This window comes from Drosophila pseudoobscura, chromosome X (genome assembly GCF_009870125.1).
Source record: "Drosophila pseudoobscura strain MV-25-SWS-2005 chromosome X, UCI_Dpse_MV25, whole genome shotgun sequence".
NCBI classification, from domain to species: domain Eukaryota; kingdom Metazoa; phylum Arthropoda; class Insecta; order Diptera; family Drosophilidae; genus Drosophila; species Drosophila pseudoobscura.
The window spans coordinates 40,225,430-40,244,860 of NC_046683.1; the positions used below are offsets into that span (position 1 = coordinate 40,225,430).

Below are 19,431 nucleotides of genomic sequence, written 5' to 3' on the forward strand. Positions count from 1 at the left end.
TGTACTATTTTGTATTCACACAGTTTTTCAAAATTAAACTTGATGGTGGGTGCATATACATATTGAATTGCAATAAATTGAGCTCTTTTCCTGGTTAAATTGTGCAACCGCCATTTTATTGTACAGCAGTTAATACAGTTGCAGAACAACCATTCGGTGCAGCGTGGCTGAGTGGTGCTCCTATTCATCCTGAATGCCCTTGAGAGCACTATTGTCGTCCGAGGCCTTCTGCTGCAGTTGGTGGTGCAAATGGAGATGCCAGGTCAAGCGAGCCTTGTGGGGGAAAACCTTTGATGGTAAAATGGAGGCTGTCTCAATTAAATAACAACTTCTTCGATGGTAACATAGGTTTTTGAACCGATTGGAATTGGAGGAGGCACTGGTTTCCCTGTCGGGAATTGGACTCCCATCGATTCCAATAGAAAATTGGTAGAGACTACTGTGGTCTTGTGGCTTATTGGTGTCCCTATAGGGGGAGAAAGGAAGCTTGCATTGTAGGTTACCCCATTTTAGTTAAACATATTTTATACCAGTTCGTGTGTATCTGTGGGTTCTCTTAACTTTATCAATAAATCTTTTATTCAAAAATTCTAGTTACAATACAATACATATAGATATACATAGTACTTGTATCATAAAACCACGACGACTCTTTATGTTGGTTCCTTGACACCGGATGACTGACTCTTACAGCCTATGCCACACTTATGACTACGGGATCTGGATCCCTGGAAAACACCACCACTCGATCCCGATCCGGATCCTGATTCCGGCGGAGGAGCAGAGAAAGAACAGTGACTACAATAAATACACACACATACGGATACGGATACGATAACGATTACGATTACGATTACGATAGTTTGGATACCCCCTTGGCAGGGGGACGGGACAGAGGGGAAACATATGTACACATATTTATATTTTTGTCTGGTGTAAGTATCTAGGAGGAAGGGATCTTGACGGGCAGGAAGAGTCGCGGATCGCCGATCTTGGGACTCAGGCGCACCACCACTTGATCATCGCCGTCACCGACCTCGAGGAAGGAGTTCCAGTCCGCCAGGAAGTAGAAGCCGTTCTTTTTCTTTGCAGGCGGCGGATCCTCGGTGACTGGATCCGGCCCAAAGGAGTCCGCTAGATCATCGAGCGAACCATTGCGTGACTCCTCCGTAGAGTTGTTCGAATCGGAGGGAGATGGCGATGGCGATGGCGATGGCGACGATGATGATGATGATGATGATGATTCTATGGTGGATCCTGTGTCCATGTCTCCGTCGTCCAGTCCCAGACTCAGGCTGATCCGTGTGGGGGCTTGGGTGGTGGTCTCTGCTTTCTCTGTGGTGGTGTTGGCTTCGCTCTGACGCCTCGACTTGAAGGTTTCGTTGCTGTGGCCATCCTGCAGCGACTGCAGATAGACGGCATCCTGAGACTGTGGCTGTGCCTGTGGTTGTGGCTGCACCCGATCCAGACTCACGTTGAGCTGCTGCAGCTCCTGGAGATTGCTAATCAAACGCTGCAGCTCGCTGAGGTTCGCCGTCTCTCTCTTCTCCGGCTGTGACTCTTGCTCCGGCTTTGCCAGCTGATAGTTGAGTTCACTGAACTCGGCCATGAGATCGCCATCGAGGACACCCTCCCGTCCACCATCCTCCATGTCCAGATCTTCGGCCGCCGCATCCTCATCGTCGCTGCGTCGTCGGAATCCCTGCCCCATTCCCATTCCCAGGGGCAGGGGCTGCTCTGTGGACACACCGATCCGGTTGGCCGCTCGCTTGATGGCTGCCTCTATGATCTTGGTGGCACTGAACACGGGCAGCTCCACGCTGCTTTCCGTCGTGTGCGTGGCTGGTCGTCGTGGTCGCGGTGACGCCGGCTTGATGGTGGTCAGCGAGAAGACCGCCGGCGAGGAGGAGTCTACCGTCTGCAGTGGTGCTGGTGTCGTGGTCGTGGTCGTGGTTGAGGTCGTCGTCGACTGCAGCTGGCTCTCGAGCTGCTGGGAGAGCTCATGGGGCAGGGACACGCCCAGCTTCTGGAGCTGCTGGGTATTGTACAGCAGCTTCTGCAGCTCCTCGAGATCGGCCTGTCTTGGGCCGGGTGTCGTGGGATTGGGTCTCCTGGCCGGCACAAAGCGTGGCGCTGAAGGAGTCACCGGCAGAGATGTGGGTGTTGCCGTGGGCGTTGCCGTGGGCGTTGCCGTGGGCGTCTTGTAGATGGGCTGCATGTGGTGGTAGCTCTGTCGCTCGCCCGTATCCTCCAGACTGCCAAAGAACTGCTGGAATTGCTGGCCAAAGGCCTGGTCGGTGGAGGATGATCCTTTTTGCGGATGAGCCGGCTGTGACATGGCCAACTCGCGCAGCTCCTCGCTGGAGCTCTGCTGAGCGCTGGCTGCAGGCTTCTGGTACACTGGCAGATCCAGCTTCAGCTCCGGCTCTGGCTCCATCTCCGCCACGGACTGGGCATACACGATGTGGGCCCCATTCAGACTCTTCACGTTCGGAGTGCGCACAGAGGCGGCGGTGGCAAGCTGTGGAGGCGACGGTTGGTGGTCCGTCTGGAGCTGCACTCGCTCTAGCTCCTGGACCTTGCTGAGCAGCTTCTGCAGCTGCACGTAGTCCTGCGGCTGCACTTCCTGCAGCAGTCCGTTGCTCCTCTCGAAATGGCTCAGCGGTCGCTGTTTGGATGTGGAGGCGGCTGTGGAGATCTCTACCTGGCCAAACGGAGTCGTCGATGTGGGTGAGAGCTGCTGGATTTGAGCAAAGTCGTTGCTTGCCAGGCCAAGGCCTCCGGATCTGTTTCCTTCTCCTGCAATGGCCTCTGATCCGGCCACGTTCCGGGTGAGAAAGTTCGGGGTCGTTGGCTTTGGCTGCTGCAGTCGCTCCAGCTGCTGGACCCTCGTGATTAGCGCCTCGAACTGGGCATGGTCCACTGATGCTGTCTTGGTGGTGCGCGGTGTCGTGGTGGTGCTTGTCGTGCTTGTGCTCGTGGTGCTGGTGCTGGTACTGGTACTGGTGGTGGTGCTCTTTGGCTGCTTTCTTTTTGTGCTTCTTGCCTGCTCGTAGAGTTTCTCCAGCTCCCTGTCGTCGCTGAGGAGGCGCTGCAGCTGGAGAAGATCTGCGGCGCCCAGGGAATTGGCCTGACTGAGGCCCAAGCCCAGACCCAGACCCAGATCGAGGGGTATAGGCTTCACGGTGGTGCTGGTCGCTGGTGCTCTCATCCTCTCCAGCTGTTGGAGCTGCCGCAAGATCAGCTGCAGATCGCGAGCATCGCTAGCTGGTGTAGTCCGTGGCGGAGGAGGTGGAGGAGGAGGCGTTGTGCTGGTGGTGCTGGTGGTCGAAGAGAAACGGTTACTGAGGGTCTGGACACCCGGATTGGAATTGGTTGCCTTCAGGACGTTCTCCGGATTGATCTTGAGCTTCTCCAGCTCCTGGAGATTCTGCAGCAGCTTCGAAAGCTCGTCTGAGCGGCTGCCCGTTGCCTGGTGGTTGCCTGCATTGGCAAAGTTGATGTCAATGTTGGGATCGATGCGTCTTCTTGGCTTCTTCGCCTCAATGAGCAGTGGCTCCCCATGGGTGATGAGCTGCACTGGCGCAGGTGTCGTTGTCGTCGTCGTCGTCGTCGTGGTGGTGCTGGCAGTGGTTGAGGTGCTCGGTTTGGTGGTTGTCGAAGCCTGTTTCCTTTTGGGCTGCGACTGTAGCCGCTCCAACTCCTGCAGATTCTCCAGCAGTTTCGCCAGCTCTGCATTGCTCTGCGGCGGCAGACGTGCCGTCGCCGTCGAGAGTTCCGTATGGGCGCCCGCTGGCTCCTCCGTTGGCGGGGCACTCTTCTTCAGGGACTTGGGTGCCTTCTTCACAATCCCGAAGCGCGTGAGGTAGCCCTCAACCTCGGGCTTCACTCGCAGCTCTTCGCCGATGTTCAGGGGCTTGAAGTTGGAGTAGGCATCCGGCCGGATGCGGGCACCCTGGAGGCCACGCAGATCCGCCACCGCCACCACCGCCGGCTGTGGGGCACTCTCCGACGGATAGTAGTCATCCATGGCGTACCGCTTGTGGGTCGAATCGCCTTCCGCATGGTGGCCGGACCCGGACACAATGCCCAGGCTCTCGAGAATGTCCGCCACGGGCTTGACCGTGCTGGATGTGGGCTTCCGCTTGCGCAGGAATTGTGCATTCTTGGCGCTGTAATGGGAGCTGAAACGCTGCGACCCGGACGGACCAGGGGCCGCTAGAGATGAAGGAGTGGAGATTACAGGCTGGAAGTCCTGGTACATCACCGGAGGTGGCGCAGGAGGATGATAGGTGGTGGCCGAGGGCATAGGCCGGAACTGCTGCTGCTGCTGCTGCTGCTGCTGCTGCTGCTGCAGTTTTATCTGGGAATGGGGATAGAGGAGTGCTCCGGCATAGGCCGGCTTGTAGGTGGTGGCAGCCACACGGGGATTGCCGCCAGGCACCGTACTCCGGGGCACGGCATTCGGGTCGGGTGTGAGGAACTTAATGGGATCCGGGGGGGTGTACGCATCGATAACCCTCGTGACTGGTGGTCGGGTGTACAGCTCTTGCAGATTCTCCTCGGTGTTGTTGTCCGTGTTGAAGGGCAGCACGAGCATCAGGGCCCGCATGCTGTCCGCCCGGCTCATGTCGCCCGCTTCGATGCTCTTCTCGTACTCCTCGCGCGTCACCTTCTCGTACAGCTCCTCGATTTCGCCGCTGGGATTAGAGGGTAAGCGTCACGTAGGGCCGGAAATTACCACGCATTTACTTACCGCGTCAGTCGTGGCAGGGCCGGATCGTTGGCCAGTATCTTTTGCACTTCATCGATCGTCTGCTCGATCTCTGGCGGCTGAAAGAAGCTCTTGTCCAGCTGTTGCTGCAGATAGTTCGTGCCCTTGTTGGCATTGGCGGTGCTGCCCTGAATGGTCGGCAAAGCCCTGACACCCAGGCTTCCCAGCTGCAGCAGTAGACTCAGTGCCAGGAAGCACTCGAAGGAGCCCGGACCTTGTTGCATGATGCCGCCCCGGAGATCTAGGCGAAAGGAGAAGAAAGCAAATGATACGATTTTTGAGAACTATCTATCTGGGGGTTCAGCATCATCCGAGAACATCCCACGGACAACCCATGGATTGCCTGCATGAAAACATACAGAATGGAGGCGCACGTGCCGCAAAACTACGGGGGGCATCGTGGGGCATACATGAAGTACAATTTCCCTCCCAGGGATATTTTATTTAAGCCCTTATTTTGGCCATATGATAGCCGAAGTACTCGCTTGTTTCCGCCCATAAGTAGGTTTCTATTTGATCTCCCGCTTCTCTGGCCCAGCCCCAACTCTCATTTCACTCGAAACCACTTCCAGTTGAGTGGCTCCCTCAACATCCATCCATCCATACATCCATTCATCCATTCATCCATTCATCATACAAATAAATGTATACATTTGTGTATAAAAGATCAACGGAGTAGTACGAAAAATTTCCGCCCAGGAAAAATAAAAAAATAGGTGGAAGCCGAGAGAAATGGCCGAGAGGCGAAATAATAACTTGAAAACGTGAAAGAAATCAAATGAAATGCATGACAAATTTCTCGTCAAAAGACAGACAGACAAACATGCGGACAAGTGTACAAAATTTATTGTACCAACAGAAAAAAAAAAACAAGACAAGACACAAAACGAACGACGCTACTCGTAAAAAATCCGAGAAACATTTGCTTGAAGAGCACTAAGTGGGGGGGAATGGAGAGAGAGAAGGTGGGAATTACCATCATTTGTTATGATTTTTCGATGCTCCAAGATTGGGGATTATGCAAGCGGCAACGTCACCGATTGCCGACCGTAAAGAGAGATCCTCAACAGGATGAACGAGTGATGCAAGAGACAGGAGGCAGAGATAGATATGGGAATGGAAATGTTGTTTGGGCCACAGGCTGTGGCGGGGATCTATCCCACTTTATTATAGATTTTTCCTCATTTAAGGAAAGGGAATGGGGCGTACGATTGAGGAGCGCTGGGAGTGAGTACTCCATCTATCGTGGCCATCGAAGCGTTTAATTTTCACTTAATTGCCGTAGTTAAATCATAAATTTAATGAGAGTGCCGTAGAAAGCGATGACGAAGACGTTAGCCATCAACAGCAGCAGCAAGCGAGAAGCCGTTAGCGAAATGAACTGTTAGATAATCTGGTCGAAACGTGTGCCGGGAGTTGGAGCAGGGGGGGGTGACCAGTTTATGGCCAAGCTATGCGACTCTCCAGCTCTTTAACTGAACTGAAATGAACTGGAAAACCCATTCGACAGCTACGTGCCGGGCATTCTGAGTGGAGCAGTAAACTGCAACTCGCGGTCTTTTAAATGGTATTGGAATTGGAATTGCCAGTCTCTAGTGCTCTAGTGGATATGCAGGCATCTCGAAGTATCTCGAGCTGGAATGCCGTCAGATGACATCTGACGGTACAGAGACAGAGACAAAGAGAGAGATCACATCACATCAGATCAAATCAGATCACCTTTTTGAAGACTGAAACTCGTATTACATTTCTTACAAGAACCAAAGCTACCATTTATATTTTATCCATAATCGTGCAAATCATCAGTCATCCTACTAATAATCAGAGTACTGTACTTTTTACAAAACCCCTGCAATAGGCTGTGGATCAGTAGCATTCTTAATACAAAATTCTATTTATTCTAATGTATTCTGTTATGTTCTTTTTGTTTGGAATCAAAGCTACTTAACGAATGCAAAATAAGATACCTTTAAAAAAAATCATTTGGAACGCGTGCCTCGACACTTCGATACTCTCCCGAAAAGGACGAAAGCCAGGTGTTCAAAGAGCCAAACATCAGAAGAGCTCTTCAACTAGTTCTGCTTATTCAACCTATACCAATTATCCAATCGGAATCGATCTTTCTGATTCTGCAACTCGTTGAACATTCGTTTGGATATACATAAGTACATACACTTTCCTTGCCCAAACAGTAGTCATAAAAACTACAATCGACCAACAAAGCCTCATTCCTTTTGAGACCATTAAACCAGGCTATAAAATATGTATCTTCCATAGGCCAAAACTGTTCCGTATATCAATATTCATCATTAAAAGATTTATTTAAAAAAAAATTACACCATACAAATTTATTTTATGTTCTAAGAATATTCTTTGGTGATAAGAATTATTTGCACTAATAATTATCCATAAAACTCAAAGTTGAATAATGAAGAGATGATAATGGGAACCAATTGATAACATATATGTAAATCCTAACCATGAAAAACCATTGAGTAGTAGATGATTTTCTCGGTAATAATTTTGTAGTCTCCCTTAATATATTTAAAATGTAATATAATTATTTGTAATATTTATTTATCATGCCCCCCAAGAGCATGACGACAATTCCGCTTTGCGTATTTCGCTTAAGGGAGGAAAAATGCATTTAAATTTCATAATCCAACAGCGTGGCTCGGCGCCGGCGCCGTGTGCACGACTGTCTATAGAGAAGCCCCGTACTCGTACTCGTGCCATACCCATAATCAAAACGCAAATAATTTGCTGCCATTGCAGCAGGGCAGGCAGGCAGGCAGGCAGGCAGCAAATTCAAAACAACGCACGAAATGTGAGTCAATCTTTTGTGAGTGAGTGCATTCCCAATCCAATCCAAGACAAGACCACAGGCAAGACTATGACTACGACGATGATGATGATGATGATGATGATGATGACGACGACGTCACTGGAGCGCATTAAACATAATGTTACATTCGTGTGTGCTTGTGTGTCTTGTGGGGCAACAATTACATTTGTGTTAAGTAATTCCAAACGATTATTAACATTAGATTACACACTCAATAACCTAGTCCCCAGACGAGTGGCAGTGGGAGTGGTAGTGGGACATTTCCACGACTAATTGACGGCATTTCTCTTCACTCATTTGCAGCATTTGTATTATTTTCCTTATTTTCATTATTTATAAATCTTGAATTTTGAACACCCCATGCGTATACACCACATTGTACGTGTGCTCATGCGGAAGCTCCGACAGACTCCACTCAGATATCCAGATGTTAAAGGCCTTGATCTCATAGTTGGAATCGGAAATGTAGAAAATGTTGTATAATTTTGTTGTTGCCCACTGACTAATGTTACACGACTTCTGGTCGTTAAACTTTGACAGAAGCTGACAGAAACGTACAAGTTTTTGCGAAATCTTACACGCAAAGATATCAAAGTACAATCCCCACCACTTCAGAAACCATTCCAAAATGTCTATCAGCGGTCGACTTCTAGGCTAGATGAATGTTGTGACTTTCGTGGGACCACAAAGTTCAAATTCCACCAAGTAATCAAGTAATCCATTGCCCACTACCCACTGCCATCATCTTCGTTTCTTGACGTCACCCCGACCCCGAGCTCTGCAAAATGCCCGAGTGCCATTAAACTTTGGCATATCCATAGATCATGTGAAATTCAGCAAAATTATAAGACAAAAACACGGTCTAAAGCAACAAGTGCACCCCTAATTTGGTCGCAGGCCCTTGACTTGAATGACTTTAACCCTGAATCTCCGGCATCTACCGCATCTACTGTACTGCCTCTCCCTCGTTTCTGGGTGATTGCTGGGCAATTTACAATAAAAAAGGCAGCGCAGAAAAGGGGGACACACACAATAAAAACAAAAGGCAATTGTTTAGGCCGAAGCAGCCACTTCATTAGTGCATTAGTTGGGGCCTAAGAGCCATGAGAGCAATGAGCAGAGACTTGTTGGCCAACAGAAAGGTCATTCAGGCATCGGACATCACAAAGAGAACGGTATATGTACCTATGATTCTTGGAAACAGTGGCCACGCATGGGCCATGGAGGTGTGAGATCACAGAATTGGGTCAACAGAGCCTCTGGCACTCCCTCTTTCACCGAATCTGAAGGTCACCTGTCTGTCGGTGTCGTTTGTCGTGTCTCATCTTCCACCACACCATTTCCGGATTTGGCGAGTCGAGAAAGCGCCTCGGGGCGGCGCGGCTCGGCGCGGCTTGGCTCTCACTTTGGCCAATTAGTCAGACGGACGGCGACAAATCAAGCCACAAATTCGTCAGTCAGCCCACAAAGCGGGTTGAAGCTGGAATTGGAGTCGTAGTCGGAGTCTGAGTTGTGGCCTCATCATCGCACCACTTTTACTCGCAGCTAAAGCTGAAGCTAAAGCTGAAGCTGAAGCTGAAGCTGTGTGGCTTAAACTAAAGCTGAATGCCTGATGCCTGTGGCTTTGTGTGGTTTTTGTGGTAATTTTCCTTGTTTTACAGGCCACCAGACTGGGTTTTTGGCCAGCTCCAGTGTCGAGTGTCTCTCTGGTGGTGGTGGTGGTGGTGGTGCTGGTGCTGCTGCTGCTGCTGCTGCTGCTGCTGCTGCTGCTGCCGTTGGTGGTAAATTCTATTTAAGCCAGCTCTTAAATGCATATGACAAGTGAATGTTGTTTTGGGCGGCCAGGAAAAGCCAGACCAGGCAGCTGCTACCACCAGTCGCAGTCTCAGTCCCAGTCCCAGTGCCAGTGCCAGTGCCAGTGCCGGTCCCATTGCCGGTCCCAGTCCCAGTAGCAGTTGCTGCCGCTAACTTGGCCAACTGGATTTGGTTTTGTTTTTGGTCGGGCTGATGTATTTTTATGGGATATTTGGATCTGTATTTGGATCTCTTTATTGGCAACACTTTTTCTTGCCTTGGCAGATGCCCCCCCTAATTATTGTTTATTTTTATTACGAGTATTTATTTGTTGGCCCTCTTTCGTTTCGTTTGTCGCTTTGTTTGTGGTCTTTTTGTCAAGTGGGTTTCGGCTTTTGTGGCCTGTTGTTTCCCTTTTTACGGACACTTTCACCCAACGTATAACGTATAACACATTCGCATCCACAGAAAGAGAGCCTCAGCCAGAAATAATTATAATAATAAATATTAAAACACTTTACATGCGTTCACTTTTGCTTAATTTTCCAAATGGCTTTTTGTTTCATTTAGTTTCTGGCCTTTTGGTTTGCTGGCCCTAAATGTGAAGAGTGTCGCTGGAATTGTTGTTGCATTCGTTGGATAATTGTTTTTGATATTCCGGCGGATTGTTTCACTGCCAGTCGCTGTTATAGAAGTAGTTTTTGATAGTGGTTTCTGCTCTTGTATTTGGGCACTAAAGAGAACTAAAGAGAACAATTTGTTTTCGTTCCCAGATAGATGGGACAACATTTTCATAGATATTTCAGGAGATTTGAGCACTTCATTCCCCTTCAAAAATGTGGAAATTTTAAACTCCTTCCTGCCCCCAAACGAGTTCGCGTCTCACTGGGATAGAGCAGAGCCATAGTTTTTTTGAGTTCTCAGATAGATTATACTACGTTTTAATAAATATTTTAAGAGAAACAATCATACTCCTTTCGCCTGCAAAGAGTCGCTGTTTAACTTTTGAAAGAGTACGAGATCTCACTAGGATAGAGGAGGCGTGGAAGAGAGGTGATGCGCTTCCTCTCTCTTTCTCTCTCTGAGAACAAGACAGAATAAGAATAAAGGGATTCCTTAAAAGCGTAAATAATCCCAAAGAGTCCCGAATTCTTGAACACCACTTTTTGGGGATGTCACAATTCTTATTTTGATCCGAGAATGGCCTTCTTTACTCAATGATTTTCCACCAGGGATAGCGTTTACGGTGAAGATACTTAATAAATATATCTTCAAAGTCAATCAATGGAGAATAAATAGTTCCTTATCAATATAATTTCCACAGCACTTGAACGCCTATTATCATATCAATATCACTTCCTCAGTACTTTCATCCCTACCGTTTCCACGCCCATTTGAAAAATCTGTAATCTGTGGTTGCCCTTGTGTCAAGGTCGTTTCAGTGGCTCCATTCACCGTCCCACAGTGCCACACTGCGACCGACACGCGGCACGACAATTGAATCAAGTTCGTTGCTGCAGTCTTTTGTTTTGTTTTGCCATCCACTTTCCCGGTTTCCCCACAATACAACCTGCAGCTGCCAGGGGGAACCTGAACCTGTCACACCCCGTCCTCCCCCCTCCCCCCTCCCACCTGCCAGACCCCCTCCTACTGGCCAGCATTTTCCAATTACATTTTCAATATTCGGTGCTTGTCCGATGCTCTCCTCTGCCGTTCGATCGATCGGCTTCCACTCCGCTCTGCCGCTCCTCTGCCGCTCCGATCCAATATATAATCGAAATTCAATCCAAAATCGAATCGAATTGCTCTCTTTTTTCACAACTTTTCGAGGCGGTGCACACACACAAAATTCACACACAACAACAAAAACTATATATAATGAAACCAAAAAAACCAAAAATTAAATGGCAGCAAAATACGAGCACGCGACTGGAGCTGGGCCTCGGGCTTTGAGTTGATTTTCGGTTTGATTTTGATTTGTATTTTTATTTTGGCTGCGACTGCGACTGTGGTTTCGGTTTATGTTTTTGTTTATGTTTCGAATCGGTTTCGGAATCGGTATCGGGGCTTGGCGCATGCGCGGCCTGCAGACCATTTTCAATGAGCGCTCGAGTTGTACTGAAGCCAGAGCTGCCGCTGCGGCTGCCGCTGCGGCTGCCTCTGCGGTTGCGTCGTCAACTTTGAAGTGCGGCTGGAAAAGAGAGCGGTAGCAACAGCAGCAGCAGCAGCAGCAGCAGCAGCAGCAGCAGCAGCAGCAGTGCCTCTCTAGAAGCTGCCACTGGGAGGGATTCCATTCGATTCATTTCGATTCTGTGCCAAAGTCTGCATCCGAATCGTTGTCTATTGCCCCCGAGGCGTGACCTGTCATCAGCCGCAGATTCGATTCATAGCTTAAGTGCCTCGCTTACCTTGACCAAGTACACTGCGATCGGATCCGACCACGATCGGCTCTCCGATGCTGAGAGGGGGAAGGTGAACAGCATTCTGTGGACAGGTTTTGGGTCCATCTTCACTCCAGACATTTCACTTTGGTCAGCAGCGGCAAGCAGCATCATCGTCGCCTTTCCCCCAATTGACAAATTCAAATTTCTTGGGTTTTCTTTCTCTCGCACGAGACGCACTTTCGGGGTGGAGGGGACCAAATTGATTTGGTTTTTGATTACAATGCGTCGATCTCATTGTGGTCGCTGCTCTCGTTGCATAATAAACAGACAGACTGTGAAGTGGGGGACTGGGAGATGGTGGAGCTACTGCAATATGTCGATCGTATGCCTCAATGCACTTCCACTCCCAGTCGAACAGCCTAACTACTGTGATCTGATTCATGGGGAAAACTAAAGATAACGAAAGAAAAAATTGTAGAAAACCCGGCTTATGATTAACTTATGGGATCCAGTTCCTCAATGGCACTTCAAAGATGTTTCACTCTTTTATAATCTTGTACAATTTTTATTTAAATGTATAGATACCTTGAACAACAATCTTTTTTTTAGCTCCCCGTTCTAGTTTTCATATCTAGAGCAGCGGTGTTCATACCTTTCCTCCCAACTGTTGCTCCCATCCATTGATTCCATTCCATCCCATATTCTTAGAAAGCACAAACAAATAACAGACGGAGTTGTCCGCAACCGAGAATCGAGACAGAAGTTCGAGCGAAGTACGAGAAGTACGTAATGTGCGATGCCGAGCCTCCCTAGTAAGAATTCTTTTTGTTGCTTAGTTCTTGGACCATTTTTAGATTATCTCTCTTTTTGGGCCCTCGCAATGGTTTGGGGTTCGTATTGGGGTCCGTTGGTAAATCTCTTCACTTTGACGCGCTTGACATATGGAGTAAGTAAAACGATTATTTTGTTGGTTATTTGTAACATTTGCCATTTGCACAGAAAGATGGTAACCTTACCCAAAGATGAAATGGTTACTCCCTTCCGAGGGGACCCCTGTTGTTGTCTGTGACAACATTTGACACAATTTAACGCTGACGCGACAAATTTCGTCTGCGGCTTTGGCGTTTGGCTTGAGTTGTGCCGCACTTAAATCACTTTTCAGGGGGAGCAGCCCAGCAACTTGGTGTGGAGACAAGAGGCCTGGCGGGGCAGAAGAGGCTTGTGCTTAGGGGCTGCGGACTGTAAGGTTTTTCCAAGTGCTTTATATTTGGTGCGCTTGCGCTTTGACTTTGCCTTTTGCACACACTCCGAATTGCAACACAAAATAATACAAGACACAGCCACAAAAAACTTAAAAAAAAAACAAAACTGAAGCTTAAATAAAAACGGAAAATGACAAAACCCATAAACTCTTGACATGACATGGCCAAAATGCTGGGGAGGTGGATGTGGAGCGGAATGCAGGGCTGTGTGTCATGGAATGGAACTTTGGAGCATCGCAGGGGCCAAAATGTGAAGTGCTGTCGGTACTTGCAAAATTACAGCCACTGATACTTACGAGTACCAAGCGTTTATGCGTGGAGGTGCCCCGAGAGTTCTCTGGCAGTCCATCATGCATCTGAAATACATTGTGTCATGTCATGCCGTCAAATCTTTCTGACAACCTGTGTAGCTCTCCATTAAGAGCAGAGTTCTCTGAGTTGGTTGTGATAAGGCGTTGGCTGTGTCCGCGTTGCCGGTGCTCCCCTCCCTCCAATGTGTGCTGTGCCTGCTTTTACTTTATTCGGCCATTCACTTTCTCCGTGTGTTGTTTGCTTTGCTAATTTCGGATTTGACTTTGCTGCCGTAGTCTCTCTCTCTTTCTCTCTCTCCCGACCAGCAACAAAAGCAGAGAAGTGAACGAGAGAAAAGTGAAACAGACAGCAAACAAAACGGACGCAAAATCGCTTTTTTCTATACCATTTTTTTCGAGGCGTAAGAGTGCTATGATTTTGAGCAGAGGTTGAACAATTCAAAGAAGGAAGCACCTCTTGCTCGATCTATTTTTTAGCAGCATAAAGAGTCGAGTCTATGAAGCCATTGCACTTCAGGGAGAGCATTTTAATAGTATATTAGTGTATCACAAGCTTCGGCTTTGCTGCCTTAGGGGAACGCAGTATGCAAAAATTCAAAAGAAATTATTCAATCGCGTGGCTAAGATTATTCAATCCAATCCAAAACCAATTCGTTTCCAACCCAACCCAATCCGCATATGCATATGCATGAAATGGTTATACGAAAACCAGATCATTTCTCTAATTATATACTGACGTCACATACATATTTCATCATTCATTAATTGTGCCAATTCTAGCCCGTGAATTAGTGAGCATCACTATTCAGCTTGCGGCGCAATGCCAAGTTCGTTGCCCAAGAGACGGTCGTCGGATTGAATTTCACTCTGCAATCTCTGTCTTTGGCGGCCATTTATTGACCGTAAGAGTAAGACCCCCAATCAATCGATCGTCAATGTTGTTCGGCTTGTTAATTAGCATCGAAATTAGCTGCAAATTGTATGCAGACACGCGGCCGCAGGCAGGCCGCGCCATGCGATTGTGCAAGATCCTTCCTGTGAGCCGCTGTTAAATTATTTATGTTTTTTCCTCGACCGATTTGAAGAATTTAAGTATACTCGTCAAAAAATTGACAAATTTCCCATAACTGAATGACTCCTCCTCCCAGTTCGGTTGCATAACATCGAGACGACCACGACAGTCAGGCCTGTTCCAGAGACAAACAACACTTGAGCCGGCACTTGAGAAGAGAGGAGGAGGGAAAGTCAAAGTCCCGCCCCGGCAATGTGTGTTTGCTGAACACCAAGGCAAACAGGAAGGAAACCCAAGCCAGCCTCACCCTCTCTCCCATTCTCCTACTGGCAAGCAAAATAAGATTCAAAGATTAGACCAGAGGTCCATTTGAATTAGATTTAATTTGGAAGCTGAGATTTATGAGCCGGCCAGGCATGTAAATGAGTTGTTGGCTGTGGCAAACCGAAAGTAGGCGAAGGTTGAAAAGCAGATAATTTAAGCGTCGCTCGAATATGAGTCAATTCAAAAGCTTTTAATGTGTTTGTATTCTAATCGGGAGTTAAACCAATTTGAATTTTGATTTTGAATCGGTTAGCGGGTACAACGCAGTGCTGCCAGTACGGCCAGCTATCGATACTCTCGGTATATATCGATGTATCGATACAGCTATCGACTGTTTTGTAGAGCAGACAGCTGGTCGCCCCCGTGCATGTGTTGCCATGTATGTGTGTGTGAGTGGATTTATTCATAGCGAGAGAGGTTCTAAGGAAAATCAGAAGTTTTGAGGATGTGAAATAGGTTTTTATATAATATTAGTACCCATATACACACACATTAGTCTTAACGAAACGAAATTATCAAAGTAATAGCACCACACACCTCAATCATAGACGAGTGCGGGCGAAGAAAGGCAGCGAACGACAATTTTGCATTTGTGTGTGTGTACTAGAACACTATTGCTGCTGTATGTGTGTTTGGTTTTGTGTGTGAATGAAAAACCTGCAATTGTGAAAAAATATAACCAAAAATAAAGGTAATTCGGGCGGCGGCAGCGGCAGCGCCAACGACGACTACGGTTGTGGCCAGTGCGAAAGTGCGTTGACTTGGTCGCAATCCGAAGCGCAGCAGGAGCAGCAGGGCGGGTGAGTGCATCTATATGCCCACACTTGGTTTTGGCTTGAGGACGAACCAAAGTTCCATTCACTCCGCCGCACTCATTCACTCCTGTCCTCTCCCGCTTTCTTCCCGCAGGATGGCGGACGCTCAGCAGCAGCAGCAACAGCAGACGCAACAGACGCCAGCGGTGGCTACTACTACAAGTGGCAAGAAAAAGTGCAAAAACAAGAAGAAAACTATTGAAAAGCAGCAAGAGCAGCAGCAGTCGCAGCAGAATAAACAGCCAGTCGCCAATGGCCATGCCGGCCATGAGGCTGCAGAAGTAGTGTCGGATGCCGATCCAGAGCTACAGCAGAATGAGCTTCAATTTCAGGCGCTGAAACTTGAGTTCCAGCAGTTGCATATCTGTAATGGCCATGGCGATGGAGAGGAAGCAGAGGCGTCTAATGCCACGCCCCTGCCAGCACTGAATGGCCATGCACATGGCCACAATAACAACACCAACAATAACAATCACATCCGAAGCAGCAACACTAACAGCAGCAACAATAGCCATCACGACAACAACGTGGACAGCAGCAACAATAATAAAGCGAAAAGGAACAACAAGCAGAAGAAGCATCAGCAGCAGACCACCACCATAACATCCACAATAGCCACAAGCGACACCACTGCCAACACACAAACAACCACAGCAACAACCACAAAGACAACGCCGACAGCAATCGGAACGGGGGCTGGGATGGCGCCATCGAGCTCAGCTGAGGCTGGAGCACCAGGTGTCCCAGATGCAGATGCAGTCGCCTCGCCCACAATTGAGCTCCAGCTTGAACCTGCCACATTAGCCACGGAGATTGTCTACAAGGAATACGAGGCCGAGCATCAAATGCACGTGGGTAGACTCAATCTTTGGCTTGGATTTGTGAACCGTTTGACTACTTTTTCCCTCCCCCTAAAACCCTCATTTTCATTCCAGGACATTATGCGTCTGATCCAGGCGGAGCTCTCCGAGCCTTATTCGATATACACGTATCGGTATTTCATTTACAACTGGCCAAAACTGTGCTTCCTAGCCTCGCATGATAATCAGTACGTGGGCGCCATCGTATGCAAGCTGGACATGCATATGAACGTGCGACGCGGCTACATAGCCATGCTGGCGGTGCGGAAAGAGTATCGCAAACTCAAGATCGGCAGCACCCTGGTAACCAAGGCCATTGAGGTAAGTCTGAGAGAGCAGTGCCTGCAACTGAACTGAACTTTCGTTCTTTCCACTTTGTGCAGGCCATGCTGGCGGACAATGCCGATGAGGTGGTGCTCGAGACGGAGATGCGCAATGAGCCGGCGCTGCGTTTGTACGAGAATTTGGGCTTTGTGCGTGATAAGCGACTGTTTCGCTACTATCTAAACGGCGTGGATGCGCTGCGCCTGAAGCTCTGGTTCAGATGAGTCGAGCCGGCGGCTGCCGTTGAAATTGTCGTCTAAAAGTAGCCGCCAACGCCAACACCTTCGCCGAATACGACGACGACACCGCCAGCAGCATCAAACAGGAGCAGCAGCATCAGCATTACTTCCAGGCCACTGTTTTGCAGTGTGGTCCAATGTCCCTGCTCATCGGCGGCTAAAGATATCTTTTTTTTGTGCCTATTCAAACTTAGGTTCACCCCATCCTTGCTCCCTGACCTCCTGTCTGCCTCCCACTATATTTCCGTTTTGTCTCACTCTCTCTCTCTTTAAATTGTAAATTATTTTACGTACTCTTGCTTCCTTCCTTCCTTGATTCTTTGTTCAAACGTATGGCTTATACATATAAAAATGGGACTCGACTCCCGGTACAGCATTGAAGTACTTTTACAGAAGGCAATTTTTGTATGGAAATACGTGATTTACATGCGTAAAAGAAAAACTATACCTTAAGTTCGTATGAGAGCAATTAGTTAATTACGTTTAAAGCTACCTTTTAATAGGCAATAGACATGCGGCATTTCGTATCGAATATGAGAAGAAAATCATCACGTAAACGCCACCCACGATTCAGATGCCACACGGAATGCATTCATATATACCCCACACATACACAGAGAAAAAGCTATACACCTAGAATCAGATTTTTTTTTGTACAAAAGATATCCCAGGAGCCCAGGAGATCAGGAAGGAAATTCTACGAACAACTCAACTGTATATCAAAAAAATAAAAACAAATTGGAACAAAATTAAGGGAAAAAAACACACACAGAACACACGCATGCATATTGTAGCGATATATATATAGATATATATACATACATACCTGTGCGGCTGTACAATTGCGAGTGTAATAGGTTTATCGACGGATCGATCGATCGATCATGCAAGATGGAGACTACTAGTTCAAAATAGTGGCCCCTCCCCCCCCTCTCCAAAGTGGATGCCTTAATTCATCTTCGACTCTCATCCCCGGCCCGCCCCGCCCCGGTCCGGTCTGGTCTCGGTCTACAATCAAAGTGTTATCATCCATCTACCCATCCCGAGACCATTGGCCGACATTTCCCTATCGGCTCCACCACGCCCAAGTTTTGTTATGGAAAACCCCGCCCCCACACCGCCACACAGCCCACACATAAATGAAGATGAGGTGAATCAAACCCCATGAAAACTAATATTGAAAGAATGCAATAAAAAATTTCAGCAATTACGACCGTTTTCTGGGAAAATTACTTGGAGGAAAAGGGGCAATCAAAAGATACCAATCGTTTTTGCTGGAAAGAGACTCGAAGATTCACTTTTACGTTTGGGGCTACAGCATGTAGAGAGTGATCATTCATACATAAGAAACATTCACGGATGCACTAGTCTGCGTCCAATCGATTGGATCTATTTAAAGCCCAAAAGCTTGTTCCTAAGCATCCACTTTATTGGTTGAAGTAAAGTTCTTAGACTGACCTTTGATATTTCATTACCAGCATCCACAATTTCGATGCGCACAACAGGTCCTCGAAGTTATTCCCCACATTTCAGTGGATACGGTCTATTGCAACTTAATCTATCGGTTGGGTCGGATCTGAGGTGTAGCGGAATATATATGTAAGTGCAGACAAACTCCACTCCACACAAAAAAGATCACGTACAAATATACGAGTATGCTTGGATACTCTGCAGCTCGCTCAAGTCTTAGCCTGGGCGAGAATTATATAAAATCAGTTCTCTCATACGCAAGAAACCGTGCGATCATTCATATTCTGTTCTGCACAAAAATGTGACTTTACAGAGGCCCCAAGATCTTATTCTTAAGGATCTTGAGCTAGAGTTTTAGAGTAAAAATCCTTGATATCACGGCTAAACAAAAGAAAAATTTTGGTTCTGATCGGGGGGTCTGACTATGTGTACCTTATGTCTTGGGTGTGGCTGAATCCGAATCCCAGATGCATTTTTCAACAGGTACTCAAGATTTTTGAATAACTTAAAAAAACCAAAATGGCGGAAACTTAATTGAAACATTCATTGGATTCGATTGAAACTCTTTACTCGGGGTCACTTTGAGATCATTTATTACGAATGGGAGTTCAGTTCTCAAAAAATCAAAGTGGCGGTTCCGATTTGGCCGACAATATTGTATATTTTCCCCGGACGAATATTTCTCTGACCTTGTTACATCTAAATCTTCCTCTTTTAAATGGATCTCTTGGAACTAAGGGCTCAAATCTTAGTCATAAGGATCCACTTGTATGGTTGGACTACAGTTTTTAGAATGATATTTGATCTATGATCGTCATAATAAAATAATCATTCCTGCATCGCAACTTTTCGATACACAGAACACTCCGTCCTCGAAGGTCTCACGTAATTTTACACGACGACTAGTGCCAATCGTTTGGATCGAATGGGGGTGACATAACATCTTGGTTACATCTAAAGATCCAATCTTCTGCGTGAGCTCTGATCTGTGGTCTTCTTCTACTTATGTGGGATGTT

General features: G+C 47.5%; 2 protein-coding genes across 2 annotated transcripts; one reads left to right on the top strand and one right to left on the bottom strand.

Moving 5' to 3' along the window:
* Positions 1–551: 551 nt before the first annotated feature.
* LOC4815576 (mucin-5AC) lies at positions 552–11,554 on the bottom strand. Its single transcript, XM_001355418.4, has 3 exons — positions 11,086–11,554; positions 4,757–5,015; positions 552–4,700 (listed from the first exon to the last, which is right to left on the bottom strand). Exons 2-3 carry the CDS (start codon positions 4,996–4,998, stop codon positions 944–946), a joined length of 3,999 nt encoding a protein of 1,332 aa, XP_001355454.3. The 5' UTR covers positions 4,999–5,015; positions 11,086–11,554; the 3' UTR covers positions 552–943.
* Positions 11,555–15,057: 3,503 nt separating this feature from the next.
* On the top strand, positions 15,058–17,344 carry Naa30A (N(alpha)-acetyltransferase 30 A). Its single transcript, XM_033382367.1, has 4 exons — positions 15,058–15,506; positions 15,616–16,372; positions 16,457–16,702; positions 16,765–17,344. Exons 2-4 carry the CDS (start codon positions 15,617–15,619, stop codon positions 16,927–16,929), a joined length of 1,167 nt encoding a protein of 388 aa, XP_033238258.1. The 5' UTR covers positions 15,058–15,506; position 15,616; the 3' UTR covers positions 16,930–17,344.
* Positions 17,345–19,431: the final 2,087 nt, after the last annotated feature.